We start from the raw sequence: 15,362 nt of genomic DNA, 5'->3' as shown, positions 1-15,362 counted from the left end.
TAAGCTGTTTTAGAATAGAACATATTTTGTCGGGGACACCCTGGTTGAGAACCACTGTCCTACAGTACATGGTAGAGTATTTGGAGCATGTTTCTCCGGGCCGGCTTTGTACTTGTGCTTTTTGTTCAGATTGGTTTCGGGGTATCGGATTCCTCGCGAGCGCAAATAATAAAAATGCGATAACAGATGTGTTGAATAAAAGAGTCCGATCTCGATCGCAGCATTTTGTGCAACTTCTCTCATTTCCTTTTCTTGAAGACCTTGGGAAAGTCTTCTGGCGGTACTGCTCGTCCTTGGAAAAGTGTTTTGGCAGATCCCGGTGCGCGGCGGCGCGGATATACAGCTATGTGCTTTAATGGGCCTGATCAGTGCTCTATGGCTGAGAGGCTGTGACAGATACTGGCTGTGGCGGTGCCGTGTCCCCCGTGTTCGGTGTGATCTGAACCACATGCACAGACAGCCAGGCCATTCTTAGAACTACAGGAGAGAGGCTCTCTCTCTGCGTGACCCAGGCCTAAACGTGCGTTGGAGAAAGAGTGCATGATTTTCATTCATGGGATATTCAGATGCTTCGTTGAGAGTCACGTAGTCCTGGCCTGAGAGAATACTCTCAAACATACAGTATAAGCAGTGAAAACGGCGTAGTCAGCAGCATTGAGCCGTGTACAGGTAATGTAAGCAACTAAGACACAAGATGATTTGTATGTGTATGGAGTTGACATTACTCTAATAGACCCCCAGGTGTGGTTATAAAATGCAAATATGTCTTCCCCGTGTATTTTTGGTTTCTTCCTGAAAGCTGAAAGCCTTCAGAGTCAAAAGGCCCAATTGAAATACACCACTTAAATGGCATCATAAAATCACCCTCTCCCCTTTTTACCATACAGCAACACAGTGGGTGTGACTAATTTCAGCTGGGTCACCACCCACCTGACAACCAGGTATACTTAATGAATAGGTGGGTGTGGCACTTTCTGTACACTTTTTTGAAAAATAAAATAAATAAAAATCTTCCTCCAAGTATAATCATAATACCTAATGATCATGTTGTAGGAGGGGGAAAAATCACGGCACCTTGTCTTTAAATATGATTTCTGAATTCAATTGTATAACAATTAAGCCCTATTTGAAAAGTAGCTCATCTGTACTGTATGAGCTCACATCATGTTTTCGTGCTTATAATAACGTACCTAAATTAGGGAGTATGGACGTCGGGTTGAAAGTGGTTGAACACATGGTTTTTCCTTACTGCTCCTTCATTGAGAATACTAGAAGCTGGGCCGCCCTTCGGGCGGCCCAGCGTCTAGTCGGCGACCTGGCCAACTCGGAACAATGTAAATAGGGAATGAATGCCCCGCCCTTTAATGCAAACGCCATTATACCTGTTTTCATAGGACCCGTTTTGACCATTTGTCTGCCTGTGTCCATATGCCCATATATGGAGATATCTGTATCTGTCTGTCTGTCTGTCGGTGTCCATTTTATGTCCATATATGGAGATCACTGCAGTTATAGTTCTGGGTCCATTTTATGCCCATATATGCCCATATATGGAGATATCTGTCTATCTGCGTCCATTTTATGCCCATATATGGAGATCTCTGTATCTCTCTGTCTGTGTCCCTTTTATGCCCGTATATGGAGATCTTTGTGATTCTGCATCCATTGTATGCCCATATATGCCATATATGGAGATATCTGTTTATCTGCGTCCATTTTATGCCCATATATGAGATTTCTGTCGCTTTTTCAAACAGATGGTCAAAACGGGTCCTATGACAACAGGTATAATGGGGTTTGCATTAAAGGGGGAACCGGCACTGTGTCTGCAACACAGTCGGAGGCACAGACAGATACAGAGATCTCCATAATGGGAATAAAGGGACACAGACAAACAGATGGAGGAGGAGACAAACTTAATGCAAACCCCATTATACCTGTTGTCATAGGACCCGTTTTGACCATCTGTTTGCCTGTGTCCATTTATGGCCATATATGGAGATATCTGTCTGTCTGCGTCCACTTTATGCCCATATATGGAGATCTTTGACCATCTGTTTGCCTGTGTCCATTTATGCCCATATGGAGATATCTGTATTTGTCTGTCTGCATCCATTTTATGCCCATATATGGAGATCTATGCAGACACAGTGCCAGTTCCGGAAAATCCTGATGTCAGACATCAGAATCCGAACCTTTCGTGCTGGTTCCAGAAAATCGTGTATCGGGTCGGGTCGAGGCCGAGCACTGCACTACCTGCTGCGGTGGGGAACGCACGTGCCGAATTTGAAATAGGGAATGAATGCCCCACCCTTTAATGCAAACCCCATGAATGCCCCACCCTTTAATGCAAACCCCAATATACCTGTTGTCATAGGACCCGTTTTGACCATCTGTTTGTCTTTGTCCACTTATGCCCATATAAGATCTCTGCACACACAGTACCGGTTGCGGAAAACTCTGATGTCAGACTTTATGCCCATATCTGGAGAACGCGCGTGCCGGTGGGAAGAAGGGTTCTCGAGATACGCGGATTACATACATACATACACATTCACAGAGATTTTGTGTTGACTCATGTGGCGTACGTGATGTCAGAGCCTTTTATGAAGTGATGTCACAATGACTCAGCGCTTGCGCCGATTTCCTCCGGAACAGCCTGATGTCAACAATCAGCTCCGCATAAGGAGATTCCGAACGGTTTCGGAAAACCGCGAGTCGGGTCGGGTCGAGGCCCGGCACTGCACTCCGCGCGGCGGCGGGGAACGCGCGTGCCGAATCTGAAGCCGGTGGGACGAACGGTTCTCGAGATACGCGGATTACAAACAAACAGACAGAGATTTGTCGCATTTATAGATAGATGTAAATATGCAATGTGCAGGGTTAAGCTATTCAGGAAAGCAGTGCATGCTCTGCTGATAAAAAAACATATTTTTGGGATATGCAAAACAAGACAAGTAGTATCACACCTTTCTGACCAGTGTTGAAGTGCCCTGGTGACTAATGTTCTTCATGCATACATTTCATTAAAATAATAACATGTTTTTAGCTGAGATGCTGTTGCCACGTGGATTCAGAACAACAGAAACCCTGTATCTCCCTATTTAAACCTTTTGTGTGTTTTGTTTCGTAAATTAATAATATCCTACTTTGTCCTACAACAAAAAAGTAGCAGAAATAGCTAATCTACAGGGAACATAGTTAAATGTGTCTGTGAGTTTTATAAATAATGAACCAATGACAAGTATTAACAAGATCTTTCGGCTAAATAATAACTGCATTGGATCCATTTAAACCGATCACCGATTTAAACCTGGCCGTGCTGCATGTCATCTCCTCGCTCTCTTAACTTGGGGGTATCTGGGAGTATTTGATCTCATAAAACGATATACCAAATAAAAATATGTCTTCGAGGTTGACATGGTACTGTAGTTTCCAACAACCCCCGCAATAAATAAATTAAGCGATATTACACTCGAGGGGGGGAGGCGCGCTACCGTCATTATTGGCAGGACGGCGATGCGGTCAGGAACGAGGCTATTGTGCCAGGTTCCGTAAGAGACATCACTAGAAGCACACCCTCGAGTGTAATATTGCTATTATACAGCGGTTACAACATGAAAGATATGATGAAAATATATCCACAATATGAACACATTTTCATTTATGTCTTTCATTTTGTTGAATTCGCAATTCACTCGTAAAATAAGAACGCTTTTGCTGCAGGGTTATCACCATTTCCCTCGACTTTCTAAGCGTAAACGAAAGTAAAACGGAAGTCATAGTGTTTGGACCCAGTGGTCCTGGTGCGGTACCCACGGACCTGGGTTCCCTGCAGCCCTATGTCAAGCCTGTTGTCTCCAACCTTGGCGTAAAATTTGACAACATGCTCAAACTTGACAAACAAGTTAATGCCGTGGTCAGGTCCAGCTTCTATCACCTGAGGCAGCTCGCTCAAATCAAGTCTGTTCTGTCCTTCGCTGACTTCGAGCGTGTTATTCATGCCTTTATTACCACACGGTTAGACTATTGTAATGCACTGTATGCCGGCTTAAATCAAGCCTCCATGGCTCGCCTGCAGCTGGTCCAGAATTCTGCGGCACGTCTCCTAACTGGCACCCGCAGGCATGACCACATTACGCCTATTCTAGCCAGACTTCATTGGCTACCTGTTCGCTTCAGAATAGAGTTTAAAATTTTACTTTTTGCGTTCAAGTCAATGAAAGGTTTGGCACCTCAGTACCTCTGCGAACTCATAGAGGCTTATAACCCCCCAAGGTCATTGAGGTCTGAGGGCCAGCTGAAACTCAAGGTCACACAGACGACCAGACTAAAAACCAGGGGTGACAGAGCCTTCGCTGCTATAGCCCCCACACTATGGAATGCACTCCCCTCCCATGTTAGACTGGCCCCCACCATAGACTCTTTTAAAGCTCGTCTTAAGTCCCATCTTTATACCTTGGCCTTTAATTCCACTTGAGAGTTTCTGTGGTCTGCTATGTTTTGTTTGTTTTCACTGTTGTTTTTATTTTGAGTGATTTTGCTGTTCTGTGTTTTTATGGTGTATTTTGCTTATGCTTCTCTGTGCAGCACTTTGTAAACCTCGGTTGTAAAATGTGCTATATAAATAAAGTGGATTGGATTGGATTGGACATAGATGTGGTCTGGACTAATACCTGGAAATACAGTCAGTTACATCAGTAGAGACAGCTATGAAATGAAATTAAGTTCATTACTCCAGCGAGTAGGCCTAACCAGGGGCGTCACAAGGGGGGGGGGGGGGGGAGTAGGACTGAGTTACTAGGGCCCAAGGTGGAGGGGCCTTTATTTTATACTTTAGCTATTTTTGAAAAGTCATATATCAATATATTTATTTTTTTAAGCAAACATTTGTAACTCAAATCTTGCTTCGGGGGGTCCCTGGAACTTAATATTTTGAGATGGGGGTCCGTGGCCAAATACATATCATTCTGGGGGTCCTTCACATGAAAAGGTTTGGGCACCACTGACATAGAAACATGTTTTTTTTCAAAAATAAACTTATAGTCCAGTTTCGGGCAGTATTTTGATGTAATCGTGCACTTTATGAAAGAAGCATGAAATTTGGCACACAGTTAGAACATGCCATATGGAACATTTTTGGCTATAGGGGCATCGCAGATTTGTCTTGGGAAACTTGTGGGAGCCAATTAAAGTTGGGCTCTCATAGACTTTACAGTAAAATAATACAAAAAATACATATGCTTTAAGTAGCATGTAAGGGGTCAAACTAGGTGTTTTTGGGGATTCTGAATCCAATGCAAACATTTGTTTTGCAGGAAAAACATTCCTTGGGCTAAAAACGGACCCCATAAATCTATGGTTTAGTGATGAGTCATCACTTTTCAAAGTTTATTGGCGGCCGTTTCTCGGAAAGGAATGTTTTACGTGCAAAACAAATGCTTGCATTGGATTCAGAATCCCGAATAACACCTAGTTTGACCCCTCACATGCTACTTAAAGCATATATTTTTTTTGTATTTATTTGACTCTATAGTAAAGTCTATGAGAGCAACTTTGATTGGCTCCCACAAGTTTCCCAAGACAAATCTGCGATGCCCCTATAGCCAAAAATGTTCCATATGGCATGTTCTAACTGTGTGCCAAATTTCATGCTTCTTTCATAAAGTGCACGATGTTTGCCTGAAACGCTCGGACTATTAGGCGGATTTGAAATATTCAGACTTGCACACATTTTCAAGATTTTTCAAAAATAGCAGATATACAAACTCACAGGGCGGCACTCGGTGCCGCGCTGTGAGCTTGTATATCTGCTATTTTTCAATAGTTAAAGTACCCAGGGCCCAGAATTTGGTGCGACACCCCTGGGCCTAACATTTGTAGCCAAGTCAGTTGATTTCAATGGAGAAGTTGCACCATGTCATATTCAGTTCCTCAAGCCATAACACAGAAAGCAGAGACAGAACAAAAGTGATACACACACAATGGAACTCTGAGGTAATGTGTCATGGGTTGCATTTAGCGTGTTGTTTATGCCTTTACCCGCTCTTCTTATACCCAGAAGGCTGTGGCAGTGTGCATCGGAATGGTCAGCCATCCATCGCTAACTGTTCAATAACCAATGTCCGCATCCACCTGTTCATTAAGTAGGACCTATACAGTACCTGGTTTTCAGGTGGGTGGTGACCCAGCTGAAATTAGCCACACCCACAGCTGTATGGTGAAACGGGCATGGGATGATTTAATTGTGTCACTAAAGCTTTGGCCTTTTGACTCGGAGGCTTTCAGCTTTCAGGAAGAAACAAGAAATACGCAGGGAACACATATTTGCATAATATAACCACACCTGGTTAGAATAATGTTAACTCCATAGACATATACTACAAAACAGAAAAAGTACAAAACTACAGTATGGCACCACCTCTTTAAATGTATGGATTTATGGATCCAAGCCCAACCCATCGTTTAGGAAACACTGGTCTCTAGATCAGTGGTTTTCAACCTTTTCAGGCCGCAACCCCCGAAATAATCATATTTTAACTGGGGACCCCCCACCCTGACGAGCACTTGGAATTGTAGGAGTTGGCATTACATTTAGTTTGACTCGATCTCCTCCATTGTGAAGATAGCCGATCTACATGCTCACAACGCCTCGCAATGCGAGGCGTTGTGAGCATGTAGATCGGCTATTTTCACAATTTCTTCCTCTAATATTTGACAGTTTGACCAATGTTTGACCAGAGGTAATAAAAAGGTCTTTAAAGTCACTTTTTGTCACTTCATAAATGTGCAGATACCATGTACACTTATACTGTATGTTGGTCTGTTTACTGTTGAGTGAGAAAACAGTGTTGCACATTCAGCTAAACATCTGGAGACCCCCCAAAATAATTTGGGGACCCCCCTGGGGGTCCCGACCCACAGGTTGAGAACCTCTGCTCTAGAAAGGAAAGTCCCCCCAACCCTTTTAGACCAAAAAGACTACCCCCACCGCCGGTGTGACTGCCTGACCTCTGGGGCTGCTTCTCATCCTGCCCGGGCCCTGCCAGCGGGGCTGAGTGACGCGTGTCCCCGCGTGGGTTCTGAAGCAGCTCTTTGTTTTCGGCTGTAGCTGTTTTTCCATGTTGTTCCCGTTTGCATTATTCCGCTCCGGTCCGCTCCGCTTCCAGCTCTGTTCCGCGTTTGTTTCCGTTCCCCTCTGTCCAAACTCTCACCTCTTTTTTTTTTTAAATGTAATACAGTCGGTTGCCAGAGGTATACCGGCCAGTCCCTGCCATTCAGGCTAGGGCAGCAGGCAGGACTTTTTTATGGGTCTTGCAGGAGGTCTGGAGATAAGGCTTCAGTTCCAACTAAATTATAGGGCGGTCTGATTCCCCCCGTCCCCTCCAACACAGTGACAAGATGGCAGCACAGATAAAGGACAAGCAGCATGAGGCGGCGGCGCCGACCAGGACACACTGTCTCTGACAGAGCACTACGGTGACTGCCCTGCCCTATGTAACAGTACCTCATTTATACTGGCCCAACCCGAGAACCCAGAGAAATAGCCAATTGGTCCAGGCTGCTTCGCCCCTTCGTCCCGAGAATTTAATTTGATTTAATTTATAAAACTTAATGCAAAATCGGTCGCCTGGTCCACAGTGCCGAAGTGCCCCAAAACAGTACTTGCTGTCTGGACCGGAAACAGTAACCAGATCTCCCATTTCTCTGTTTCCTGTTTCGGGTCACTTCCATTGTATCCACAACTTTTCCAAAATCCCATCGTGCATTACGCAGAAGGTGTGCGGCAGCTTCCGGCGCCGCAGCCGAGTGTGATCTACGCGACGTGAGCTTGTATATCTGCTGTTAACCAGAAGTGTCCAGCAGATAATGCTACAGTAAATTCTCACGGAAACAGGTGGATACACAGCTAGCTAACACTGCTGTTAACTCAGGAACGGGATGCTTGGATTAAGAAGCGTCTTTTGTGATTGCGAACGGACCACGGCGTGCACGTGGATCGTGCACGATCCGTGCACCATCCTGCACGATGTACATGCACGCGCCCACGTTGGCAGGCAAGTAGGCAACCCAGAAAATATTTTTTTAACGAAAGCAGCCAGTGAGGATTAAATGAGGATTTTTAACTTTCAAGCACGTTTGGAAGGGAAATGTCCCATTAACGTACAATGAACAGCGGAAATGGACGATATACTGTCCAAGTTCACAACGGGTCGCATCCGACACGTTGTTAGCTTGTAGATCTGCTATTTTCACCATTAAATAGTGCTTAAGGGATTCATTCAAAACCATGTTTTGAATTTTGGAGCCTGGGGAAACACCAAAGTGTACCTTCTGGGTCTCGAGGCCGAAATAGTTTGGTAACCACTGATCTACACTCTGTCTGGAGTGAGTGCACCATGCATGAGCCTGCAGACGCCCCCAGCCACACACACACACACACACACACACACACACACACACACACACACACACACACACACACACACACACACACACACACAAAAGAACCCCCCCGCCCTGGCATCGCTCCGGGCGCCCCAGCTGTTGAATGGCATCCGCAGTGGCGTCAGTTCAGCAAAAGCTAGGGTATGGCAAAGATGGGAGTCCTCATGGAAAATAGGCATTACATTTTGGATAACACAGAGACTTTTGTCAGTTTTTTACACAGGTTTCTACGGTTTCTTGGGCTGGATATGGCAGCCTGGAATGGTTTTTCAAGTGCAGCTAAACTTGGCATGTTAGTAAACGTGCCACAATTAACAATAATGCATTGCGCCTGTGCAGCTGACCTGCGGAACCTGGGAATATACCATTTTGTCAAGCTGGGGAGAATATAATTATAATACCTTGTTAAAGTGACCATTATGTAAAATGTTGCATTTGTAGTTATTTTACTGTAATTTAACAACATAATAACCAGCACAGATAGACAAAGAGACATCCATGGATTTATATTTAAAAGTAACTTTTATGTTCCCCCCTGGACCCAGGATATGGCAGCTGCATACCCCTGCCATACCCAATTGACGCCCCTGGGCATCCGCTGCAGCGTACGTCATGGGTGCCCCTGTCTTTTCCACAGCCGTTACTTCCTCTCTCTCTCGCGCGCGCTCCGCACTAGACCGCTGGAGCGCGGCACAATTATTTCTGCTTTTCTGCCTCTCCTCTCATAAAGAACAGCTGGAGCCTCAGCCTCGCACATGTATCTTGGTGTAAATAAAACGAGAACGATGGGAAGAAGGGTGGGGGGGTTCACATTGGTCTCATCATCTGGTAACTGAAGAAGGGGCTGAGTTCATGGAATTTGGATGGCTAAAACAGTGCAGGCGGGTGGTGGTGGTGATGGAGGTGCTGCTGAGATGGGGCTCTGATGAGGAGAGGGGCTGTGGACGAGGGCTCTCAGTGCGGGAAGTAACTAAGTACACTTCAACGCAAGCACTGTACTCTACTTCAGTACTATTTTGATCAGTGGTCTAAAGTAACTAACTACATTTACTTGTAAGTACTGTACTTAAGTACAATTTTGAGGTATTTGTACTTTAATTGGCTATTTCCAATTTCCAATACTTTTACTTCTACTCCACTACATCTCAGATCCAAATATTGCTCTCCACTACATTTATTTGAAAACTTTACTAGTTACTTTATAGATATCAATTATAATATTATAAAACATACAGTACAAGTGGGGGGATTGAAGCCCCCGGACGCTCTTATAGCCATCCTCGCTCATTTCCTTTCACTGTCACACTTCACAGATTGCGCCGTGACTTCTCCCTCTGCGCTCACCTCGTACGAACCGCCGAGTGAGCCGTAGGGGGTGGGACGACAATAGCAACGTACACACACACACACACACACACACACACACACACACACACACACACACACACACACACACACACTCACACACATCAGAGAATGAGATCACTCTGACTCTAACACAGAAATGTCACTGGCGTGTTGTCACCAAGCGCACCACTAAGTCAGCCTGATCAGAGCAAAGGCACGTTTTCTGAAGTAATGGCTGACGCACTGACCTAGATACAGTAATGTTTTTGTTTTTAGTATATTTGGGGGGAATCGGCGCCTTTCAGAAGGAGTAGAGAACACTTTACGGACCCTATGTTCCCTCAGCGCCACTGAGGTTAGGGTCAGGGTTTGGGTTAGGTTTAGGCATAGTGGTTAACATTCACCAGCTACTCACCAGCGTCGGCAGGTTAGCTACTCACCAGCGTCGGCAGGTTAGCTACTCACCAGCGTCGGCAGGTTAGCTACTCACCAGCGTCGGCAGGTTAAAGGGATATTTCACTTTCAAAAAAACTTTTGGTAATTTTATCATCTAATCAAGCTTTTATGAATACCCTAAACAGTTTTTAATTAGCTTGATTGAATATTTAGATATTTGATGTAAATGTTACCAGGCCCTCCAGGCCCAGGGCCTCTCCCCACACATTGTAACTTCAAACTTCATTAAAAACACCCATTATTCTTTCTGGTGACTCATACTACCCTCCTAATATGTGAGCAGGCCGTGTTTTTTCGATAACTGTTTTCATTTATTTGTAATAATTATTTTTTTGTATTTCATTTTTTCCATTTTCCCAAATAATTATTAAATATAAATGAAAAAATTTATCGAAAAAACACGGCCTGCTCACGTATTAGGAGGGTAGTATGAGTCACCAGAAAAAATAATGGGTGTTTTTAATGAATCTATCATGGTTAAAATGGAGTTTGAAGTTACAATGGGTGTGTATGTGGAGAGAGGCCCTTCCACTGCTCCCTGAAAAAGCAAGAGCCCCACCCATCTGACCACCTTTTTGGCTGCTGTGTTAAGTGGGCACCCCAGAGCTTGTAGATCTGCTATTTTGCAAAATTTTGGAAAATCAATGATCTGATCGATTAAAAAAATATATACAGTATGACTGATTAAATCGATTAAGTTCGATAAACCGTTTCCACGCCTATAGCGGGAAAAGATCCATAGATATTAACATCGCTGCTCCAGTCCCGAACATGTCGGCTCTCATTACCCAGCGCACTCTAAACGCGCAGCCGGCTTGGAGCTGACAGGCCAACATCTGTTTTTATGCAATCCTCATCGGTGCTATTTTGGAGAACAGTACCATGTGTGAGGAGGACAGATAGAATGGGATGGGAATCTATGGACAGCTGGCTTGATTTGGCTATTTGTTGTTCTTCTCTGAATTGTAACTGGCTTTGAAGCAACGGGCGCTCGGTGTCAGCAACACGTACAAATCCGACGAGCTGCGTTTTTTGGCGTGGCTGTGCGTGCGTGCATGTGCAATTGTGCACAGGGGCGTCACGAGGGGGGGAAAAGTGGGACTGAGTTACTAGGGCCCAGGGTGGAGGGGCCTTAATTATTTCATGCTTTAACTATAGCAGACATACAAGCTCACAGTGCTGCGATTTTTGAAAGGTCATGAAAATGTGTGCAAATCTTTGAATATACAGTATCTATTTTTTAAGCGAACATTTGTAACTCAAATTTTGCTTCAGGGGTGTCCCCAGAACTAAATATTTTGAGATATGGGGGTCCGTGGCCAAATACATATCATTTTGGGGGTCCTTCACATGAAAAGGTTTGAGCACCACTGACATAGAAACATAGGTTTTTCAAGATCTACAAGCTCGCAGCGCGGCACCGAGTGCTGCGCTGTGAGCTTGTATATCTGCTTTTTTTGTTTCAATAGTTAAAATACCCAGGGCCCAGAGTTTGGTGCGACACCCCTGCCGATCGATGGGCTGCGTTTTTTGGCGTGGCTGTGCGTGCATGTGCAATTGTGCATACATTCTTTTTGTGTTACATTGTGTGTGCACGCACGCACGCGCGCGTGTGTGTGTATATGCACCGGGGGAGGCATCACGAGCCAAGCCAGTTGGCTGTGCGAGTCGGGCCTCTTCCTCTACCCCTGATGTCCCCCACACAGTGAAATCACAGTGAAGATTTGACCCTCCGCGGGTCCATCTGCAAGCTCTCAAGAGTTCAACTTGACACCACGGGATCGTGCCGTGCAGCTGTTGTTGTTGTCCGGGGTCGTGCTTGGTTTGTTCATCATCCTCGGTCCAGTGGAGCCTGGTGCACAGTGGGGAGGGGCGGGTGAAGTGAAAGGGACCCACGAGGAGGGGAAAGGGGATCCGAGCACCCACGGGTCCAGGTGTGGGGCTGGTAGAGAGAGGTGGGTACGAGGGTGAAGGTTGGACCGGACCCGGGAGGGAACGATGGAGACGTGCTTGCCCGCTCGAGTCCGCTGAAAAAAATAAACTGCATTCCTGGGCACACTCACTCATCGCAGCATAAACACACATACGTACACGTTTCTATTGCTATACCTGTGAAGATGTTCATATTTCAGGATGACGATTTTATGAGTGCCATTTTTTGGCGAATTTGTTTCGCACATTTCTAACCCTAAGGCCTGTGAATGGCTGATCTACAAGCTCACAACGAGCCAATTCCCAAGTTAGGGGTCAGATTCAGCAATGTTTTTTGTCAGGGATTTTGAAGGGATTTTGAAAGTAAGACAGAAATATAAGCCAGATTTAGTCTATTAATTTACGACCAGATTAATGAATTGGTCCCAATGTCTATTTCTCAAATTCTGCTACAGAAAACTTGTGGGACATTTGGCCCTCACTGTACACACACACACACACACACACACACACACACACACACACACACACACACACACACACACACACACACACACACACACACTCACAACTACTGTAGCTAGTCTTGCATTGGTGTACTGTACGTTCATCCACACATTTCTGCCTGGGAACATATCCTCATGTGGGAGGACTTGTTGTAAACTGATGCACAGCTAGCGCTTCTCTATCTGCAGCCAAGACACTGGCACATCTATGCATAAACATGGCACTCGCACAAACACGCACACACACACACACACACACACACACACACACACGCAGTCATTTTTCACACTATATTATCACGGTGAAGCTCAATAAAGCGGCATGAGGTCTTCAACAAAGGCGCTTGGCAGACAGAACCCGGGGCTGTGAGTGTGTGTGTGTGTGTGTGTGTGTGTGTGTGTGTGTGTGTGTGCGTGTGTGTGTGCGTGTGTGCGTGCGTGCGTGCGTGCGTGCGTGCGTTTCCTCGGCAGAGTGGCGGACCACCCCGCTCTGTGCTCGTCCAAAAACAATATTAAAAACACACCATCCCCTTTTCTCCCCCGTTCTCGCATATTTACGGGTGTTGCAACCCTTGCAGGGGAGGAGATCGTTCGGTTGGAGTTTTTACGGTCCCCTGCCTCGTAAAATATGCCTTATCAGATCTCTCTCTCTCTGTCTCTGTCTCTCTCTCTCGGTGGTGGAAGAAATACTCTGATTTTCTTACTTTATGGGAAAAGTAGCAATAACACAATTTAAAAGATACTGTGTTACGAGTAAAAGGCCTGTGTTCGAAATGTTACTTGAATAAAAGTACAAAGGTATCTGCATCAAAACATATACTTACAATACCAAAGTGTTTGCATTATGTATTTGAAAATAGCAGACCTACAAGCTCACGACGCTTCGCAACTACGCGTTGCAGTGAAGCTTGTAGTGAAGCTTGTATTAAATAATAGGGCTTAAATGGTTAATGTATGTTTTGTGTGATGATCTCAATCTGAAACGTAACTAGTAACTAAAATACGGTAGTGTAGTGTAGTAGACAGTACTACATAAGTCTCTTAGATGTAGTGTATAGTGTAGTAGAAGTATAAAGTAAAAAATGAAAGAAAATTGTACGTCAGTACAGTACCTGATTAAATGTACTTAGTTACTTTCAACCACTGCTCTCTCTCTCTCCCTCTCTCCCTCCCTCCCTCCCTCCCTCCCTCCCTCCCTCCCTCTCTCTCTCCCTCCCTCCCTCCCTCTCTCCACTCTCTCCACTGGGAGAAAAATGTCACCATGGCCCTGTGCTCTTCACACGCTGATAGAGCTCATTTGGCAAGACTGCCGCGCTCGAGTGGTTAATTGATTTTGTGATTAACAGCAATTAGCACTGATTACATCAGACCGAAGAGGCCGCGCGTCACGTGGCTTCCCTTCTCTTGCTCTTCTTGTCCTTTTTCCCTCCTTTCTGGAGTGGGGGGTCGTCCGTCCCTCTCTATCCTGCAAGCTTAACCCGCCACCCCCGCTATTTCTCTCTCAATTTTCGATTCAGTTCAATTGAAAAGGACAGTTAACTGGCATGAGAAGACATACATTATACATTGCCAAAGCAAGTGTCAAATAAAAACAGTCTGAGAACTGAGAAATGTACAGTATGTACAATTAAAAGGGCATGAAGAAATGTGTGAACACAGCTGTGTCACATCGCACCATGGCCAACCCTGCTGACAAAACAAACCTTGTTATATATTGTTAACCTCGTATCACCAAGTTTCAAATTTGTATGTTTTTTCGTCAAGTAAAGCCTTGCTTCATCATACAAGACTGTCGCACAAAACTAGTGAAAATAGCAGATCCACAAGCACACAACGCCTCACGGTGCGAGGCATTGTGTCCTTGTAGATCAGATATAAGACTATCTAAGACGGTTTTGGACATACGAGGTTTCCACCCGACAACAACGACATGTAGGCACGACTAGCTTAGTATGAAGCTTCTGTTTCTCTCTTTCCCTCTCTCTCTTTCTCCCTGCAAGCCAAATGACGTCATGATGACGTTATGATAACATCCTCCGGTGACGTTCAGAATTCTGCCAGATCACAGCCCATATGGGGATGACCTTGACGTCATTACAGGACGTCATATGGACTTTTCTGTTTGACAGGATTATTGTTATTGTTTGTAATGTTAGTTGAAATATGAGCATATACGGTTATATTCTGGGACATATTTGACTAGTTATGATATTTATCCGGCCTCGATCAGACCCTCTCTGATTAATCCAGGACGTCCATTTTCGTGGGCAGGATTTATGTTGGTTGAAATCAGGTGATATTCTAGGCCAGATCTGACTAGTCATGGTTTGACTTGATCTGGCCCTAATCGAGACGTCACTGATTAGTCCAGGTCCTGACCGTGCTTGCTGGGCTCTCTCTCTCTCTTTCCCTCCATCCCTCTCTCCCAGGTATCCGTTCCCCACGGTGTTCAGCAGCTGCAGTAAGAAGGACCTGAGTGCCAGCTTTGAGAAGGGCGTGGGCATGTGTCTGTTCAACATGCCTGAGGTCAAGGTGCTCTACGGCGGGCAGAAGTGTGGCAACGGCTACGTGGAGGAGGGAGAGGAGTGTGACTGCGGGGAGCTGGAGGTAACTTAAAGATGCAGTGCCATGATTCCCCCCCCCCCCATGATCAGGTATTATGATTATACTAGG

The 15,362-nt window shown here is 45.2% G+C and overlaps 1 protein-coding gene across 1 annotated transcript in view; it reads left to right on the top strand.

Annotated features, from left to right (window-relative positions):
* adam12a (ADAM metallopeptidase domain 12a) overlaps positions 1–15,362 on the top strand; it is a gene marked incomplete at both ends in the record, with an annotated part of 173,209 nt that overhangs the window by 121,878 nt on the left and 35,969 nt on the right. The window contains one exon of the mRNA XM_080747303.1: positions 15,119–15,296. Coding sequence (XP_080603429.1) covers positions 15,119–15,296 — 178 coding nt within the window. The remainder of the gene's footprint in view (positions 1–15,118; positions 15,297–15,362) is intronic.

The sequence above is a fragment of the Nannobrachium achirus genome (assembly GCF_963921795.1).
Source record: "Nannobrachium achirus genome assembly, chromosome: 18".
Taxonomy (NCBI): Eukaryota; Metazoa; Chordata; class Actinopteri; order Myctophiformes; family Myctophidae; genus Nannobrachium; species Nannobrachium achirus.
Note: the sequence above shows the minus strand (reverse complement) of the source record. Positions and strands in the feature narration are given on the sequence as shown.